General features: G+C 41.8%; 1 protein-coding gene across 1 annotated transcript in view; it reads right to left on the reverse strand.

Annotated features, from left to right (window-relative positions):
- Positions 1 to 16400, reverse strand: part of tnfsf10l (TNF superfamily member 10, like) — a 79008-nt gene extending 62608 nt beyond the window's left edge. Inside the window, exon 1 of the mRNA XM_020468335.2 lies at positions 15682 to 16400. Within this exon, the coding sequence (XP_020323924.1) occupies positions 15682 to 15897 (216 nt within the window). The 5' untranslated portion in view covers positions 15898 to 16400. The remainder of the gene's footprint in view (positions 1 to 15681) is intronic.
- Between the last annotated feature and the right edge of the window lie 1766 nt (positions 16401 to 18166).

Genomic DNA, 18166 nt, shown 5'->3' on the forward strand with positions numbered 1-18166 from the left:
CGCACACACATTAAGTAGAACAGGTGATTACAGATTTTCACTCACTTTAAACCAGGGTTAATTTAAAGCAGCAATTTGTAGCTTTTTGGTCGACTTGACCAAATTCACATAGAAGTGTGAGTTACAGATCGGTCATTCTCATTTAAAGCAAGTCTATGAAGCGGCAGACCTGTTCTATGTGTACTATTTCAATGATTCCCTTGCTGATCTCACGGTCAGTTTGGCGTTGCCACAAATGTTAAGGTCAGCAGTTATGGTAATCTGATCCTACATATCAGAACAACATGGGGCTTCAGTTCAGCCAACTAACAGACAGAACCCGCTGCTTCCTGGGTTCCGTCCCAGGGTTCCACTCCACTTCCATCTATGACTCAACGCATTCTACTGTGTCCAAAATCGCTCATGCATCCAAGTGGCTACCACCTTCAAACGCCTAGCGCGTCCAAGACGCTAACGTTGTCGCTAACCTCTGACCTCTCATCTGAACCTCCTGCTAAGGAACACAAGGGCTAGGATAATTTTCATAGAGCAGCCTGAAGCCACTGGATTCTCTGTCATGGAGGAGTGAAAGGGAACATATGTTTTAGTGAAATGAGGCAAAAGGGGGTAAAGGGAGATTGGGAAGTTAAATAAAATAGGGAAGAGGTGTGTGAGGGGTTAGGGAAAGGGGAGAGAAGACAGAAGGGAGTGAGAGCAGAGAAAGGAGAAGGAAGAGGTGATAAATAGATTAGGAAAGAGGGTAGAGGACAGCGGAGAGGGGAGTAGAAGGGATAGCGTACAGAAAGGAGAACGAAGAAGGGGGAAAAGGAGGGCAAAGAGAAATAGAGGCCTCGAGTCGGGGAGAGAGAAGAGAATGCGAGAGAGGAGAAAAAGAGGGGAATGTTCTTCCAGTAGCTTTAATTAATAGCTATAGAAATGAGCGTTGACTATGGGACAGGAGGGCCCAATTTCTACATTTATTTCGCATTGAAGTGTGTCAATCTCAAGGTCAACTCAAATTAAAGGTTACATCTCTCTCTCCCCCTCGTCTCTCTATCCGTCTCCCTCTCACCATTCCCAGTCTATCCATCCCCCAGTCTCTCCCTCTCCCCCCGTCTCTTTCTGTCTCTCGCTCTCCATCCCGTCTCGTCTCTCTCGGTCTCTCCCCATCACTCTGTCCCTCCCTTCCCCAGTCTCTCCCTTCCACCGTCTTTCTCCCTTCCACCGTCTCTCTCCCTCATCTCTCCCTCCCTGCCCCCAGCAACTCTGTCCCTCGTCCCGTCTCTCTCTCCCGCCCTCCCCTTGCAACTCTGTCCCTCGTCCTGTCTCTCTCTCTTGCTCTCCCTCCCGCTCTCCGTCTCTCTCTCTCACCCTCCCTCCCATCTCTCGCTCTCCCCCTCCCCCTCCACCCCAAGTCTCTCTCTTCCCTGTCTCTCCCACGTCTCTCTCTCCCCCCGCCTCCGTCTCTCACCCTCCCCGCCTCAGTCTCTCACCCTCCCATCTCTCACTCTCCCTTCTCCATCTTTCTCTCCCTTCCCCCCTCTGTTTCTCTCTCTCCATCCCACGTCTCTCTCTCTTCCCCATCATCTCTGTCTCTCCCTCCCCCGTGTCGCTCTGTCCCTCCCCATGTCTCTCACTCCCTCCGTCTCCCTCCCACCCACCCATGTCTCTCTCCCCCAGTCTCTCTCTCTCCCTCCAGCTCTCTCTACCACAGTCTTTCTCTGTCTCTTCCCCCCACCTCTCCCTCCCCCAGTCTCTCCCTCCCCCAGTGTCTCTCTCTCTCTCCCTCCCCAGTCTCTCCCACTCTCCCTCCCCCAGTCTCTCCCACTCTCCCGAGTGACACAGCGGTCTAAGGCGTAGCATCTCATTGCTAGAGGTGTCACTACTGACCCTGGTTTGATTCCAGGCTGTAACAACCTTTTTGCATCTCTCCTCTCCCCCCTCTCTTCTGATAGAGAAAATTAGCTCTATGGTCCCAAAAAATGCCTATAACCATTCCTAGAAGATCCGTTCTATTTATAACGGACAAAATCTGTATATAAAAAAGGTTTGCGTTATGCAAGTCAGTTGCACAACCCTCATTGGCAGGAGAGAATGAATTGAGAGAGAGAGGGAAGAAAGAGAGAGGGGTGAGAGAGAGCGAGAAGGGGCGGAAAGATGGATGGAGAGAGACAGGAGAAATAGGAAATAAGTGAGGAGGAAAGAGAGAAACAAAGAGATAGTGTGTGTACTTTGGCAGAAGGGAATGTGTGTGAGGTTTATGTTAGTAGCGTTGAGGGAAAATTCATGCATTGTGCTATTAAGATAAACCGCTGTGTCTCTCGTTCTCCAACTCCCTCTCTCTTTCTGCTGGAACGAGCATAGCCTTGCATCGTCAGTTAGACACTACATTATAAAGGCTTCAGCATGGTATCTCTGTATCAGCATGGTATTGACCTGTCTAATTGACCTGTCTAGTGTTAACGTTTACTCTGTTTAAATCAATACGCAAAATCAATTACACTACCGGCCTAAAGAACACCTACTCATTCAAGGGTTTTTCTTTATTTGTACTATTTTCTACATTGTAGAATAATAGTGAAGAAATCAAAACTATGAAATAAAAAAGTGTTAAATCAAAATATATTTTGAGAGTCTTCAAATTGCAAAGCTGTCATCAAGGCGAAGGTTGGCTTACTCTTTGCATTCTCTCAACCAGCTTCATGAGGTAGTCACCTGGAATGCATTTCAAATAACAGGTTTCTTCAAGTGCAGTCTCAAAAACCATCAAGCGCTACGATGAAACTGGCTTTCATGACGACCGACACAGGAATGGAAGACCCAGAGTTACCTATGTGAAAGATAAGTACATTAGAGTTACAGCCTCAGAAATGGCAGCCCAAATAAATGCTTCATAGAGTTCAAGTAACAGACACATCTCAACATCAACTGTTCAAAGGAGAATGTGTGAATCAGGCCTTCATGGTCGAATTGCTGCAAAGAAACCACTACTAAAGGACACCAATAAGAAGAAGAGACTTGCTTTGACCAAGAAACATGAGCAATGCACATTAGACCGGTGGAAAGTTGTCCTTGTGAGATGCTGTGTGGGTGAACGGATGATTTCTTGCATTTGTATTTCCCACCGTAAAGCATGGAGGAGGGGGTGCTTTGCAGATTACACGGTCAGTGATTGATTTAGAATTCCATGCACACTTAACCAGCATGGCTACCACAGCATTCTGCAGCGATACGCCATCACACCTGGTTTGGGCTTAGTGGAACTATCATTTGGTTTTCCAACAGGACAATGAACTAACACACCTCCATGCTGTGTACGGGCTATTTTTCAAAGAAGGAGAGTGATGGAGTGCTGCATCAGATGACCTGGCCTGCACAATCCAGACCTCAACCAAATGGAGATGGTTTGGGATGAGTCGGACCACAGAGTGAAGGAAAAGCAGCCAACAAGTGCTCAGCATATGTGGGAACGCCTTCAAAACTGTTGGAAAAGCATTCCAGGTGAAGTTGGTTGAGAGAATTCCAGGAGTGTGCAAAGCTGTCATCAAGGCAAAGGGTGGCTATTTGAAGAATCTCAAATATATTTGGATGTGTTTAACCTTTTTGGGATAGGGGGCAGCATTTTCACTTTTGGATGAATAGCGTGCCCAGAGTGAACTGCCTCCTACTCTGTCCCAGATGCTAATATATGTATATTATTAGCAGCATTGGATATAAAACACTCTGAAATTTCTAAAACTGTTTGAATGATGTCTGTGAGTATAACAGAACTCATATGGCAGGCGAAAACCTGAGAAAAATCCAACCAGGAAGTGGGAAATCTGAGGTTTGTAGTTTTTAAAAGCTTGGCCTACCGAATACACAGTGTCTATGGGGTCAATTTGCACGTCCTAAGGCTTCCACTAAATGTCAACTGTCTTTAGAAACTTGTTTCAGGCTTCTGGTATAAAGGAGGGGGAAATGGGAGCTGAATGAGTCATGGGTCTGGCAGAGTGTCTCAGGCTTGTGAAGCGCGGTCCCGACAGAGTTAGCTCTCGTTCCAGGGCTTTTCTTAAGACAATGGAATTCTCCGGTTGGAACCTTATTGATGATTTATGTTAAAAACATCATAAAGATTGATTCCATACATCGTTTGACTTGTTTCTACGACCTGTAACGGAACTTTGAGTTTTTGTCTGGACGTAGTGCTAACAACAAGTGGCTATTTGGACATATATTATGGACTTTATGGATCTTTATAGAAAAAAAAAATCTGTCATTTATTGTCGAACTGTGATTCCTGGGAGTGCATTCTGATGAAGATCAAAAGGTAAGTGAATATTTATAATGTTATTTCTAACTTCTGTTGACTCCAACATGGCGGATATTCGTTGGCTGGATTGGCCTCTGAGCGCCGTACTCAGATTATGCTTTTTCCGTAAAGTAAAAAAAAAATCTGACACAGACTTCTCCTTAATGCAATCGCTATCTTTAATTATGTGAATAACAGTTGTATCTATTATCAATGTTTATTATGAGTATTTCTGCAAAATCACCGGATATTTTGGAATCAAAACATTACTGCAGGTAACGCGCCAATGTAAACGGAGATTTTTGGATATAAATATGCACATTATCGAACAAAACATACATATATTGTGTAACATGATGTCCTATGAGTGTCATCTGATGAAGCTCAAAGGTTTATATATTTATGCTTTTTGTGACTCCTATCTCTGGCTGGTGTTTTTTTTACTTGGCTCTGACCTAACATAAATCATACAGTGGGGCAAAAAAGTATTTAGTCAGCCACCAATTGTGCAAGTTCTCCCACTTAAAAAGATGAGAGGCCTGTAATTTTCATCATAGGTACACTTCAACTATGACAGACAAAAGTAGAAGGAAATAATCCAGAAAATCACATTGTAGGATTTTTAATGAATTGATTTGCAAATTTTGGTGGAAAATAAGTATTTGGTCAATAACAAAAGTTTCTCAATACTTTGTTATATACCCTTGTGGCAATGACAGAGGTCAAACGTTTTCTGTAAGTCTTCACAAGGTTCTCACACACTGTTGCTGGTTTTTTGGCCCATTCCTCCATGCAGATATCCTCTAGAGCAGTGATGTTTTGGGGCTGTTGCTGGGCAACACAGACTTTCAACTCCCTCCAAAGATTTTCTATGGGGTTGAGATCTGGAGACTGGCTAGGCTACTCCAGGACCTTGAAATGCTCCTTCTTTGCCTGGGCGGTGTGTTTGGGATCATTGTCATGCTGAAAGACCCAGCCACGTTTCATCTTCAATGCCCTTGCTGATGGAAGGAGATTTTCACTCAAAATCTCATGATACATGGCCCCATTCATTCTTTCCTTTACACGGATCAGTCGTCCTGGTCCCTTTGCAGAAAAACAGCCCCAAAGCATGATGTTTCCACCCCCATGCTTCACAGTAGGTATGATGTTCTTTGGATGCAACTCAGCATTCTTTGTCCTCCAAACACGACGAGTTGAGTTTTTACCAAAAAGTTATATTTTGGTTTCATCTGACCATATGTCATTCTCCCAGTCTTCTTCTGGATCATACAAATGCTCTCTAGCAAACTACAGACGTGCCTGGACATGTACTGGCTTAAGCAGGGGGACAAGTCTGGCACTGCAGGATTTGAGTCCCTAGTGGCGTAGTGTGTTACTGATGATAGGCTTTGTTACTTTGATCCCAGCTCTCTGCAGGTCATTCACTAGGTCCCCCCGTGTGGTTCTGGGATTTTTGCTCACCGTTCTTGTGATCCTTTTGACCCCACGGGGTGAGATCTTGCGTGGAGCCCCAGATCGAGGAAGATTATCAGTGGTCTTGTATGTCTTCCATTTCCTAATAATTGCTCCCACCGTTGATTTCTTCAAACCAAGCTGCTTACCTATTGCAGATGCAGTCTTCCCAGCCTGGTGCAGGTCTACAATTTTGTTTCTGATGTCCTTTGACAGCTCTTTGGTCTTGGCCATAGTGGAGTTTGGAGTGTGACAGTTTGAGGTTGTGGACAGGTGTCTTTTATACTGATAACAAGTTCAAACAGGTGCCATTAATACAGGTAATGAGTGGAGGACAGAGGAGCCTCTTAAAGAAGAAGTTACAGGTCTGTGAGAGCCAGAAATCTTGCTTGTTTGTAGGTGACCAAATACTTATTTTCTACCATAATTTGCAAATAAATTCATTTCAAATCCTACAATGTGATTTTCTGGATTTATTCCCCTCATTTCGTCTGTCATGGTTGAAGTGTACCTATGATGAAAATTACAGACCTCTCTCATCTTTCTAAGTGGGAGAACTTAATCATTTTTTGCCCCACTGTATGTTGTGCTTTCGCTGTAAAGCCTTTTTGAAAATCGGACACGATGGGTAGATTAACAACAAGTTTATCTTTCATTCGCTGTATTGGACTTGTTCATGTGTGAAAGTTACATATTTCAAAAAAATATTTTTGAATTTCGTGCACTGCCTTTTCAGCGGAATGTTGTCGAGGGGTTCCGCGAGTGGAAGGTTAACACTTTTTTGGTTACTACATGATTCCATATGTGTTATTTCATAGTTTTGATGTCTTCACTATTATTCTCCAATGTAGAAAATAGTAAAGATAAAGAAAAACCTTGAATGAGTAGGTGTTCTACAACTTTTGACTAGTGTAGGTTATATCCCTTTCATGCTCACTTGATGAAAACATGAAAGCCCCTGTTGTTCTGGATGACTGTGTAATCTCACTCTCCATTGGATATGAGCAAAACTTTTAAATCATGTTAACACTTGCAAGGCCTCCGGGCTAGATGGAATACAAGGACCGGCCCATTCACAGAGCATGCAACGACCAACTGGCAAGTGTCTTCACAGACATTTTCAATCTTTCCTTGTCCCAGTCTATAATCCCAACATGTTTCAAGGTGACCACCATTGTCTCTGTTCCCAAGAACTCCAAGGTAACATGCCTATATCGCCCTGTAGCACTCACATCTGTAATTATGAAGTGCTTTAAAAAAAACTGGTCATGACACACAATACCACCATCATCTCAGACACCCTGGACCTACTCCAATTTGCATACTGCCCCAACAGACGGTGAAATCTTAATTGTACTTCGCACTGCCCTATCCCACCTGGACAAGAGGGAAAATAACTATGTCATAAACCGAGGGTATTTGGAAAAAGACACAGGATGGTTATTCAATACCGTCAATTTCAAAACTATTTCTTTGAATTTGTTCAATAAATTTGAATATTTGTAGCTACCTTTTAAGTTAATACCTGCAGTCAACTTGTGCAATATGTTAGGAGATGAAGCAGATTGCTGTCACGCCCTGACCTTAGAGAGACATTTTATTTCTCTATTTCGTGAGGTCAGGATGTGATGTGGGGTGGGAATTCTGTTTTGTATTTCTTTGTGTTTAGCCGAGTGTGGTTCCCAATCAGAGGCAGCTGTCTATCATTGTCTCTGATTGGGAATCATACTTAGGTAGCCTTTTTCCCACCTATGTTGTGGGATCTTGTTTTTGTTCTTGTAGCCTACAGAATGGTACATTCATTTTGGTTTCACTTTGATGCTGGTTCTCATTTAAATAAACATGATGACCACAAATTACGCTGCGCCTTGGTCTCCTTCAAACAACGAACGTCACAATTGCGTTCTTCATTTCACCAGCCACATTATGAAGCTTACCGGAGTTACCCAGAACAGTTGAGCCTGTCACGCATTTATTTCTAAATAGCACAATGGGAGAAAGCGAGAGCCGGTGAGTCCATAGCTTCTATATCTTTCAGGGAGTCTCTGTTGTGTGGCGCACATGAGGTGATGAAGTTACAATTGTACGCAATTCACTACAAAATGTTTGCAATCTGATATCTTACAATGGCTTTCTGTCAGAAGTCAAAGAGCTCTGGATGAGTTCTGTAAAGCTGCCATTTTTTCTTCTCCCTCTTCCTTCAAAAAAGCATGCGCCACAACTATGTTAATTTGAACAATTTCTCTAGTTCAGTAGCTACTAGCTATGCTTGTATCACTGTGTGCTTGATTTGCCTGTCTTTGCAATTAGTTTTATAGGTGACCAAATACTTATTTTACACCATAATTTGCAAATAAATTCATAAAAAATCATACAATGTGATTTTCTGGATTTCTCATTTTGTCTCATAGTTGAAGTGTACCTACGATAAATTACAGGCCTCATCTTTTTAAGTGGGAGAACTTGCACAATTGGTGGCTGACTAAATACTTTTTTGCCCCACTGTATATGTTATTAATAGGGATGCGCAACATATCGGTGAGCATATCAGAATCTGACGATATTAGCTAAAGATGCCAGCATCGGCCCGATGTCTTGTTCGACGCCCATGTGCAAAACTGATGTCAAAGCTGACGTGCATACCTATATAAACGTAAGTAGATTACGTAACAAAAAACACAGCGCCACACAGAACAAAAGCAGAAAAATACTAAGAACACACTACCAAAAGTTCAAAGTTCAAGTCGAGCAGTCATTTTTAAGAGTAAGAACATTTCAACGAGTCAACTCAAAAGGCAAAATCCATTAATGCCAAGATAATGGAATTCATTGCCCTTGACAATCAAGTGCTCTGTCGTGGATGATGTTGGCTTTCGCCGACTGGTCGAGCCCCAGTACACACTATTTTTCAGATGTTGCCCAACCAGAGTTATACAGTATTGTTGAAACTCACATCCATGAGCGTTTTTAGCTGTTATTAGCTTCACGACTGACATTTGGACCAGCGATGTCAGCCCCATGAGCATTATGAGTCTGGTTCTGGTTCTCATACCGCTGCTGCCATTTCAAAGGCATTTGAGAACATGTTTGAAACATGAGCACTCCACTCGAACAACTGACTCAACTGCATCTTCAGCAGACGGGATACCCTGTCATGGCATCGAAACGCCTGCTCAATAAAATGGCCAACACAGACCATGGGGTGAAAACAAAAGTGCTCGAGGCTGTGAACAAACTCTCTGAGCCTCTTGACTGTGTCGCCACCATGCTCGACGCTAGATACAAGGACCGCTATTTCGATGCAGACAAGAAACTGTGATTATGTGAAATGTTACATACACAGATGGGGATGGGGATATACGTAAATGCCAACCTAAACTTTTTGGTCAGTGTGTGTGTGTGTGTGTGTGTAACCTTTATTTAACTAGGCAAGGCAGTTAAGAACAAATTTTTATTTACAATGACAGCCCACCCCAGCCAAACCTGGACGACACTGGGCCAATTGTGCGCCGCACTATGGCACTCCCGATCACGGCCAGATGTGACTGTAGTGACGCCTCTTGCACTGAGATGCAGTGCCTTAGACCGCTGTGTGTGTGTGTTAACTATTTACTGTACTAGAATGCTTAAAATGCCACTAAAATGTAAAAAATTGGTCATCTGTATAGTTTTTTTGGGCAAGGAAAATATTAGATATCGGTATCGGCCAAAAATGTAATATCAGTGCATCACTAGCTAATGTTGCATTGATTCAGTCACAATTGCCACAGAAAGGGGTTGCTAGTGTTAACTAACCGGGAGAACTCTAGAACATTTAGAAAGTTAAGTTCAATCTCGTGCTTCTCTCCGTGGGCTGATTGTACCCACTAAACTGCGCAAGTACTTTGCTCATAAGCTTATACAGTTGAAGTAGGAAGTTTACATACACCTTAGCCAACTACATTTAAACTCAGTTTTTCACAATTCCTGATATTTAATCCTAGTAAAAATTCCCTGTCTTAGGTCAGTTAGGATCACCACTTTATTAAGAATGTGTAATGTCAGAATAATAGTAGAGATTTATTTCAGCTTTTATTTCTTTCATCACATTCCCAGTGGGTCAGTTTACATACAATCAATTAGTATTTGGTAGCATTGCCTTTAAATTGTTTAACTTGGGTCAAACGTTTCAGGTAACCTTCCACAAGCTCCCCACAACAAGTTGGGTGAATGTTGGCCCTATCCCCCTGACAGCGCTGGTGTAACTGAGTCAGGTTTGTAGGCCTCCTTGCTCGCATACGCTTTTTTCGAATTTTCCATAGGATTGAGGTCAGGGCTTTGATGGCCACTCCAATACCTTGACTTTAAACCATTTTGACGCAACTTTGGAAGTATGCTTGGGGTCATTGTCCATTTGGAAGACCCATTTGCGACCAAGCTTTAACTTCCTGACTGATGTCTTGAGATGTTGCTTCAATATATACACCTAATTTTCCTTACTCATGAAGCCATCTATTTTGTGAAGTGCACCAGTCCTTCCTGCAGCAAAGCACCCCCACAACATGATGCTGCCACCCCCGTGCTTCACGGTTGGGATGGTGTTCTTCGGCTTGCAAGCCTCCCCCTTTTTCCTCGAAACATAACAATAGTTATTGTGGCCAAACAGTTCTATTATTGTTTCATCAGACCAGAGGACATTTCTCCAAAAAGTACGCTCTTTTTTGTCCCAAAATGCAGTTGCAAACCGCAGTCTGGCTTTTTTTATGGCGGTTTTGGAGCAGAGGCTTCTTCCTTGCTGAGCTGCCTTTCAGGTTGTCGATATAGGACTTTTACTGTAGCCTATCAGAAGCTTCTAAAGCCATGACATAATTTTCTGGAATTTTACAAGCTATTTAAAGTCACAGTCAACTTAGTGTATGTACACTTCTGACCCACTGGAATAGTGATTGAGTGAAATAATCTGTCTGTAAACAATTGTTGCAACAATTACTTGTGGCATGCACGAAGTAGATGTCCTAACCGACTTGCCAAAACTATAGTTTGTTAACAAGACATTTGTGGAGTGGTTGAAAAACAAGTGTTAATGACGCCAACCTAAGTGTATGTAAACTTCCGACTTCAACAGTATATATAAAACATATGTGACCCGTTTCAAGAAGCTAGACCAATGTCGCACGTCACTACTACACAGGAGAGGCATTTGAAAGTTTTTTTATTTTTTACATAAATTGGTTTTTGCCTAGTTTACAGGAAAAAGCCAGGAACCTTCCCGCTAACCGTGATTGACTGAGATAATGGATGGGCTGGACATGCCAAGAAATGAGTTCAGGTTGGTCTGCCATGTAGCACGCTTGTCTATAACATGTTAAATATATAGTGTTAGCCATGGAGAACTGCAAAAGTGTTGCTACTGCTCTCAACAATATGGCTTCGCTGAAGATCAGTGGGAACAAATTGTGATGGTCTACTTTCTGCACACAATCAGTGTGACCCGGGATGACTTGACACAACGGCCAAACAGGTTTTAGCTAACTTCAAACCAAATGGAAAAGACTCGCTCCCGTGAAGTGTTCATCCATGTATACGGACGGGTAAGACTAACTCTATTTTCAGATATTATAAGTTTCTAATTTTGTCAGTCATTTTTATTGTAAGTTAAAGCGTACTGTTAGCTAGCAAGCAATCTGTGTAGTAATCTTATTTGTATCTCAAACAGCCATTTGTATTGCTAGTTATAGCTTAATGGCTAAGCCTGCTACGCTATGAAACCTGTGATAGAAAAATTACATAATGGGTTTCACCAGAGATAATGAGGGATTGTTCTACTCCTAAACGGTCTCAAAATCATTCTTGCATCTGGGAGACTAAGCCAGGTGGGGGTCTGCTCGGCCCAACAGTCAAGAGTGTTGGGTTGCCTAGTCTCATTATTGCAATAATTAAATCGATATTAAATAAAGATGATTGTTTGAAGAAATTACAACGTCTCAGTATGAATTTCCACAACAAACCACACGCTATTGCAAAGACTTTGATATTACCGGCCACAATTGATATGGTGAAAACAATGTGAGGGGAGGCAGAGGCATAGAAACTCGCATCAATACCTTTGTCCGATAACACTGTCAAACTAAGAATTGATGATATAGCTAGCAATCAAAAGGAAACTGAGTAACGACTCAAACTCCCCACCTTATGCTCTCCAAATGGATGTTAGCTGTGAGGGCCAAGATACACTGACTTTAGTTTGCTACATGCTATTCACAAAGACATATTGTTCTGTCTCTCGATTCCCGAGCAAGAAACGACACGTTCGCGGTACGCACTGTCGACCACGCCTCCTGACGTTGAGAATTTACCATGCGACATGCATCAAGCACACCCATCTCAGTAGTGGTGGTGAGATAAGAGAAATGTCAGACTAATTTGCAATTGAATGTCATAACCACACAAGTATATGATGGTGAATTGAGAATACAATCATGCGTACAGTTAGAATGTTCTGCCATAGCTTGTTTTATTCGCTGTTAATTACATAATTTTCTTTATCGTGGTTGGGCTCGCAAGAAAGTTCTTGTATCAAAATGGGGTCCCCTGGGTTAGTGTTAGGTTTAGAATAGGGATTAGGGTAAAGGTTTAAGTTTAGAGTTAAAAAGGGTTAAGGTTAGGGTTAGTAGATAGTCAATCTGAAAATGCTCTATGAATAGGCAACCTTACGCTGTTATTGGGCTATGTAGCCTATACTCTTAGAAAATATTGTTATTTTGGGGCTCTATATAGAATCCTTTGGCTCTTTGGATGATATTAAAGATCACTTTACTAAAAAAAGGTTATATATTTATATACCCCATGAGGGCAAAGAACCTTGAGGTTTTTACCCCTACCCCAGAGTGTGATGTGGATTTTTGCAAACAGCTAACAAAAGCTAACCCTTGTTAGACCTTGTTGATATCATGAAATGGCTAGCGGACATCCGACACCTTAACTCTATGGCAGGGGGAGATTGAATTTGTATTTTACAAAATTGTTACCGAGGTCAGAGTGGCAAACAGCAAGGTTCATAAAGAAAGGTTCATACAAACCTGCACTGTTGCAAACTACATGCTAGCTAGACGCAAGAGGAAATAATGTGTATAATAAAAACATTATAAACACATGATTTCCTATTGCTTTAAAATAAATACAAATTAAAAGGGGTTCTATATAGAACCTTTGATCATTTCAAATTTTAACTGCCCTTCTGATCAAAAACCAACTGCCATTAAACCATGAAGAAGCAAGAGGAAGGTGGTTGAACTTGAAAATATAAACATTTTCAATTTATTAAGGTAAACAAAGTTGATTATTTAATTCAAATATATGAAGCCAAAGTCATATGAACTATGGGTTAGATAATGTATTAGAATGTGTGCACCATTTGTAAGCTAGCTAGCTAGACGAAAAAGCTAGGCTACTTTAATAAACCACTTTACAAGTTAGCTAGCTTACTCTTACAAATAAATATACTTTTTAAATTATGGAATATGAAAAATAGAGCTACAGACCCAGCCTGACATTGGAAATTATCTAATTGTTCATTGTATGAGTATTTCAGTGAGGGGACTATTTTCTTGAAGTCAAAGAACTGTTGCTGACCTCTGAACGTACGTGATGGCCAGTGGGCTGACAGAGGAGGTATGTATCTAAATTATTTATTAATAAAGTATTATATATGGTATAATAAGTCTTGGTGATTCAATAGCCTAGTTAATCATGAGACTTAACACACCATCTATGTTTTGCTCAGTCTGGCAGTAACTCAACTATCAGAGGCAGAGGATCTCTTTTGGCTGCTGCTGACAACAGCTGCATGCAAATTGTTCTTCTACATCATAATAATATGTTTACGTAGCATTTCTTCTTCATTTTGGCATACTAATTCATGTTTCTGCTCCTTTCTTTGTATTCTCAGGAACCAGCCAGGCAACCACCCAAAATGTACTGTTCCATAAAGAAGTCAGTCAGAGTTGTTACCAAGATTGACATGGGTCATCATTCAAACAAAGGGATGCCGCCCAGGCCACGAGCATACTTCCAAACTATGTTTGCATATAATGAAAATAAAATCTCAAATATACTGGTCTTTTCCCCCATTATTTAACTGTTTATTCTATTATATTCTTAGCTAAAAAAAAATACTATTTATTAGTAGTAGCCTTAATTCATAAATTACACCATACAGGGTTCTAGAGAACCAGTCAAAAGTTTGAACACCTACTCATTCAAGGGCTTCTTTATTTTTACTATTTTCTACATTGTAGAATAGCACATATGAAATCACGTAATAACCAAAAAAGTGTTCAATTCTTTAAAGTAGACACCCTTTGCCTCAGTGACAGCTTTGCACACTCTTGGCATTCTCTCAACCAGCTTCAACTGGAATGCTTTTCCAACAGTCTTGTTGGCTGCCTTTCCTCCACTCTGCAGTCCAACTCATCCCAAACCATCTCAATTGGGTTGAGGTCGGGTGATTGTGGAGGCCAGGTCATCTGATGCACCACTCCATCACTCCTTCTTGGTTAAATAGCCTTTACAGAGCCTGGAGGTGTGTTGGGCCATTGTCCTGTTGAAAAACAAATTATAGAAACACTAAGCACAAACCAGATGGGATGGCATATCACTGCAGAATGCTGTGATAGCCATGCTGGTTAAGTGTTCTAAATAAATCACAGTGTCACCAGCAAAGCAACTTGACCTCACCTCCTCCTCCATGCTTCACGGTGAGAAGCACATATGCGGAGATCATCCGTTCACCTACTCTGCTTCTCACAAAGACACAGCGGTTGGAACCAAAAAAGTGAAAATGTGGACTCATCAGACGAAAGGACAGATTTCCACCAGTAATGTCCATTGCTCGTGTTTTTTGGCCCAAGCAAGTCTCTTTTTCTTATTTGTGTCCTTTAGTAGTGGTTTCTTTGCAGCAATTTGACCATGAAGGCCTGATTCATGCAGTCTCCTCTGAACAGTTGATGTTGAGATGTGTCTGTAACTTGAACTGTGAAGCATTTATTTGGGCTGCAGTTAATTGCCGATTTCTGAGGCTGGTAACTCTAATGAACTTATCCTCTGCAACAGAGGTAACTCTGGCACTTCCTTTCCTGTGGCGGTCCTCATGAGATTCAGTTTCATCATAGCGCTTGATGGTTTTTGTGACTGCACTAGAAGAAATATGGACTCAATCTTTTACCAAATAGGGCTATCTTCATTATACCAACCCTACCACGTCACAGCACAACTGATTGACTCAAACGCATTAAGGAAAGAAATTCCACAAATTAACTTTTAACAAGGCACATCTGTTAATTGAAATGCATTCCACCTCATGAAGCTGGCTGAGAAAATGCTAAGTGTGCAAAGCAGTCAAGGCAAAGGGTGGCTACTTTGAATAATCTAAAATATATTTTGTTTAACACTTTTTTGGTTGCTACATTATTCCATATGTGTTATTTCATAGTTTTAATGTCTTACCGATTATTCTACATGTAGAAAATTGTATAAAAATACAAATAAAATTTAAAAAAAGAATAACCCTTGAATGAGTACGTGTGGCCAAACTTTTGACTGGTACTATTTTATTTTTTTGTTCAGAAAACGTGAGGTCTAAATAAAACCACAAATAATGTGTAAGGCTACACCAGGGTTCCACAACTGTTAGATTATTGGTGCACAATCTAACACAAACAACATGGTTGGCCGCTATTGTCAGACAGGCGACATGCCAGTTAACATTTTCGGTCACACGATTTCCTAAAACGTTGTCAAATCGTGCATAAAGTTCGTCCACGGCAGTGTTGGAATATCATCAAGCACGTCTCGTCATGAAACTTTATTCACAAAGTGTTCGTTTAAACTCCAAAACTGCACTGCTGCTGCGGCCAACCCAACACCCTCCTCTCTCCCTCTTCCTTATCCAATCCACTGAACAAAAACCAATTCCTTACCTGTGATATTGACATATTCAGGTACACGAAAAGTCCGGTGGTCGAGGCAATCTGTAGAACGATCACCACAATCACCACCATTGCGATCCACATCTTGGATGGCGCGGCATCGCGACGCGTGTTTGCCGTGGCCGGGACCATCATATACGTTGTGGATTCGTTGCTGACGCTTCTGAAGTAATCCTGCTGCTGCTGAAGGCTGTTCGGCGTGGCCATGGTAGCATTCCCGACACATGTGTATCCGTCAAAAACAACAACGAAGTCAAGGACGGGACGGGTATATTAAAACAATGCCCAGGCTACATGAGCTTGTCCCATGCTTTTCGAGTCGGAAAGAGCCCCTTCATTCAATTTACCGTGTGAGGAGGAGAAGGAGGGTAACCACTCCAGTCGTTTATCCTATTCCTCGTATTTCTTCCTCTTTGCCCCGACGACTTGAGAGAAAGTTGACTGGGGTAACCACGTTCCAATCCTGCAGACAGAGAGTGTGCGCAGCCTGCCTCCGCTCCAGTTCCTTCAAAACAGCAATGCGTGCGTGGTGTTAACCTCTCAGTTACCTCCTGAGAGAGGCCACTGCACTGAACAGAATAGGACAAATATTTAGCCAAAACTCTAGGAAACTGAGCCTTGATTAAATATTTGAACTTTCCCTTGGCAATCGTCTATTTTATTGTTAGTATGGCTATGGAAATGTGTATTTGAAATGAATGATACTTTTTTTATCATGAAAAATTAAAACCTAACTAAAGTGTTTTTCATCGAACTTATATTTATTATTAAGAATAGATTACATTTGTGAAACTAAAAGGGAAGCATTTATGGTAAAATAAACAACTTTCATCTCAAACACAAACTCCCATTGAAGATGCATTAAGTTGCATTTGAAATGACTGTAAAAAGAAGCAGATAGATGGGAACAGATAAGTGACTGCTTTTAGCGTTGTAAATATGTCTGACTATCTTTATTAATAATCTTGATTTCCTTTCCGTCTCTCCCACTTTCTGTCTCTGGTCTCTACAGCTGTGTGGTCATGTGTGAGCCAAGGGGACCACTGCTTGTCTCATTGCTCCATGAGTGTATGCTCTATATTGAGATGGGAGACAGATTGTGGGGGAGACTGTGGTTTTGGGACCCCGCCAGACAGACAGCCCTGATACTGAGGACCTCGCCCCCTCAAACTTTGTTATAAGACCGACTGACCGAACAGAGCCCTGGGAGAAAGGGAGTAGCCTAGGTTTATGAATAAATCATCCCCAGACACAGACACTAAGGTCAGTTGTTTTGGGTGTTTTCTCCCCCAAATAGTTTGGCACAGGTACTTTGATTCTTACACTTCATAGTAGCGCACAGATGTGTGGTGATCCCCTTTTCCAAACAAGTATGGCTGGCCTATTCCTCTCTACCTCTCCAAATGACTATGGCATCTCCCTCTCATAATTCCTGGAAGCAGGGGAAGGAAAGCCCTGTCGCTTTTATGCTCCCATCCCTGTAAAGAGGTGAAACCACAGGTCTGCTGCTGATGTCAAAGGAGAAATAAACTCTTCACAGAGATGTTCAACATGGTTGCGTTGAAGAGCAACAATAACCCAATCAGACATTCATATGACAGAGCTGGCTGCAATCATTTGATTCAAATGATAGGGGGACTCGAAGAAAAAAAAAGTGTTTGAACCAATGACCTACAGAGATGAAATGATATACAGTATATGTCTCTGAGAGACAAATTAACCTTTTCTTGAGTCAGGCTTGTAATGTGTACCCACTGGGCACAGACGTCAATTCCATGTCTATTCCTCGTTGGTTCCAAGACGTGGAAACAACGTTGATTCAACAAGTGTGTACCCAGTGGGTAGTGTAGTGGTACTGTGCAACTGGGACTGCCGAAAATGATCAATGTATGTAATCCACATGTGTTACTATACAGACAAAAAGGAGTGTGTGCGTGTTCACACTGTATTTCATCTGTAAACTGCCTGGATGGAAGAATAGGTGATTGGCAAAGTTAAACAAACCATACAAATCCATGCACGAGGTACAGATGCAAAGTTTGGTAACAAAATGATGGCACAAACAGCACAAACCTTCATTGTTACCGAACTTTGCCTATGCACTGTTCTTCAAGTAAATGTGTTTCTGTAACATTTTCCGTGGAAATTATTAAAGGTAGTCCTTGTGCATAGAGTTCTATGATTTGTTTAACTTTGCAATCATGCATTTTTGTTTGACATACATTTTAAAGGGTAAAATCGGAGTCTCAGTTTCACTCTGTTACTCTGGAATTGCCCAGTAGCAAGCCAGCACTTCTTTCACTCACTCACTCACTCACTCACTCACTCACTCACTCACTCACTCACTCACTCACTCACTCACTCACTCACTCACTCACTCACTCACTCTTTGCCGTGAAGACTACTCTTCTGAAACTCTGTGCATGTATCCGTCTAAACCTGGGCTCTTTGTATATATATTTTGCATGTGTGTATG

This window comes from Oncorhynchus kisutch, linkage group LG9, assembly GCF_002021735.2.
Source record: "Oncorhynchus kisutch isolate 150728-3 linkage group LG9, Okis_V2, whole genome shotgun sequence".
Lineage (NCBI taxonomy): Eukaryota > Metazoa > Chordata > Actinopteri > Salmoniformes > Salmonidae > Oncorhynchus > Oncorhynchus kisutch.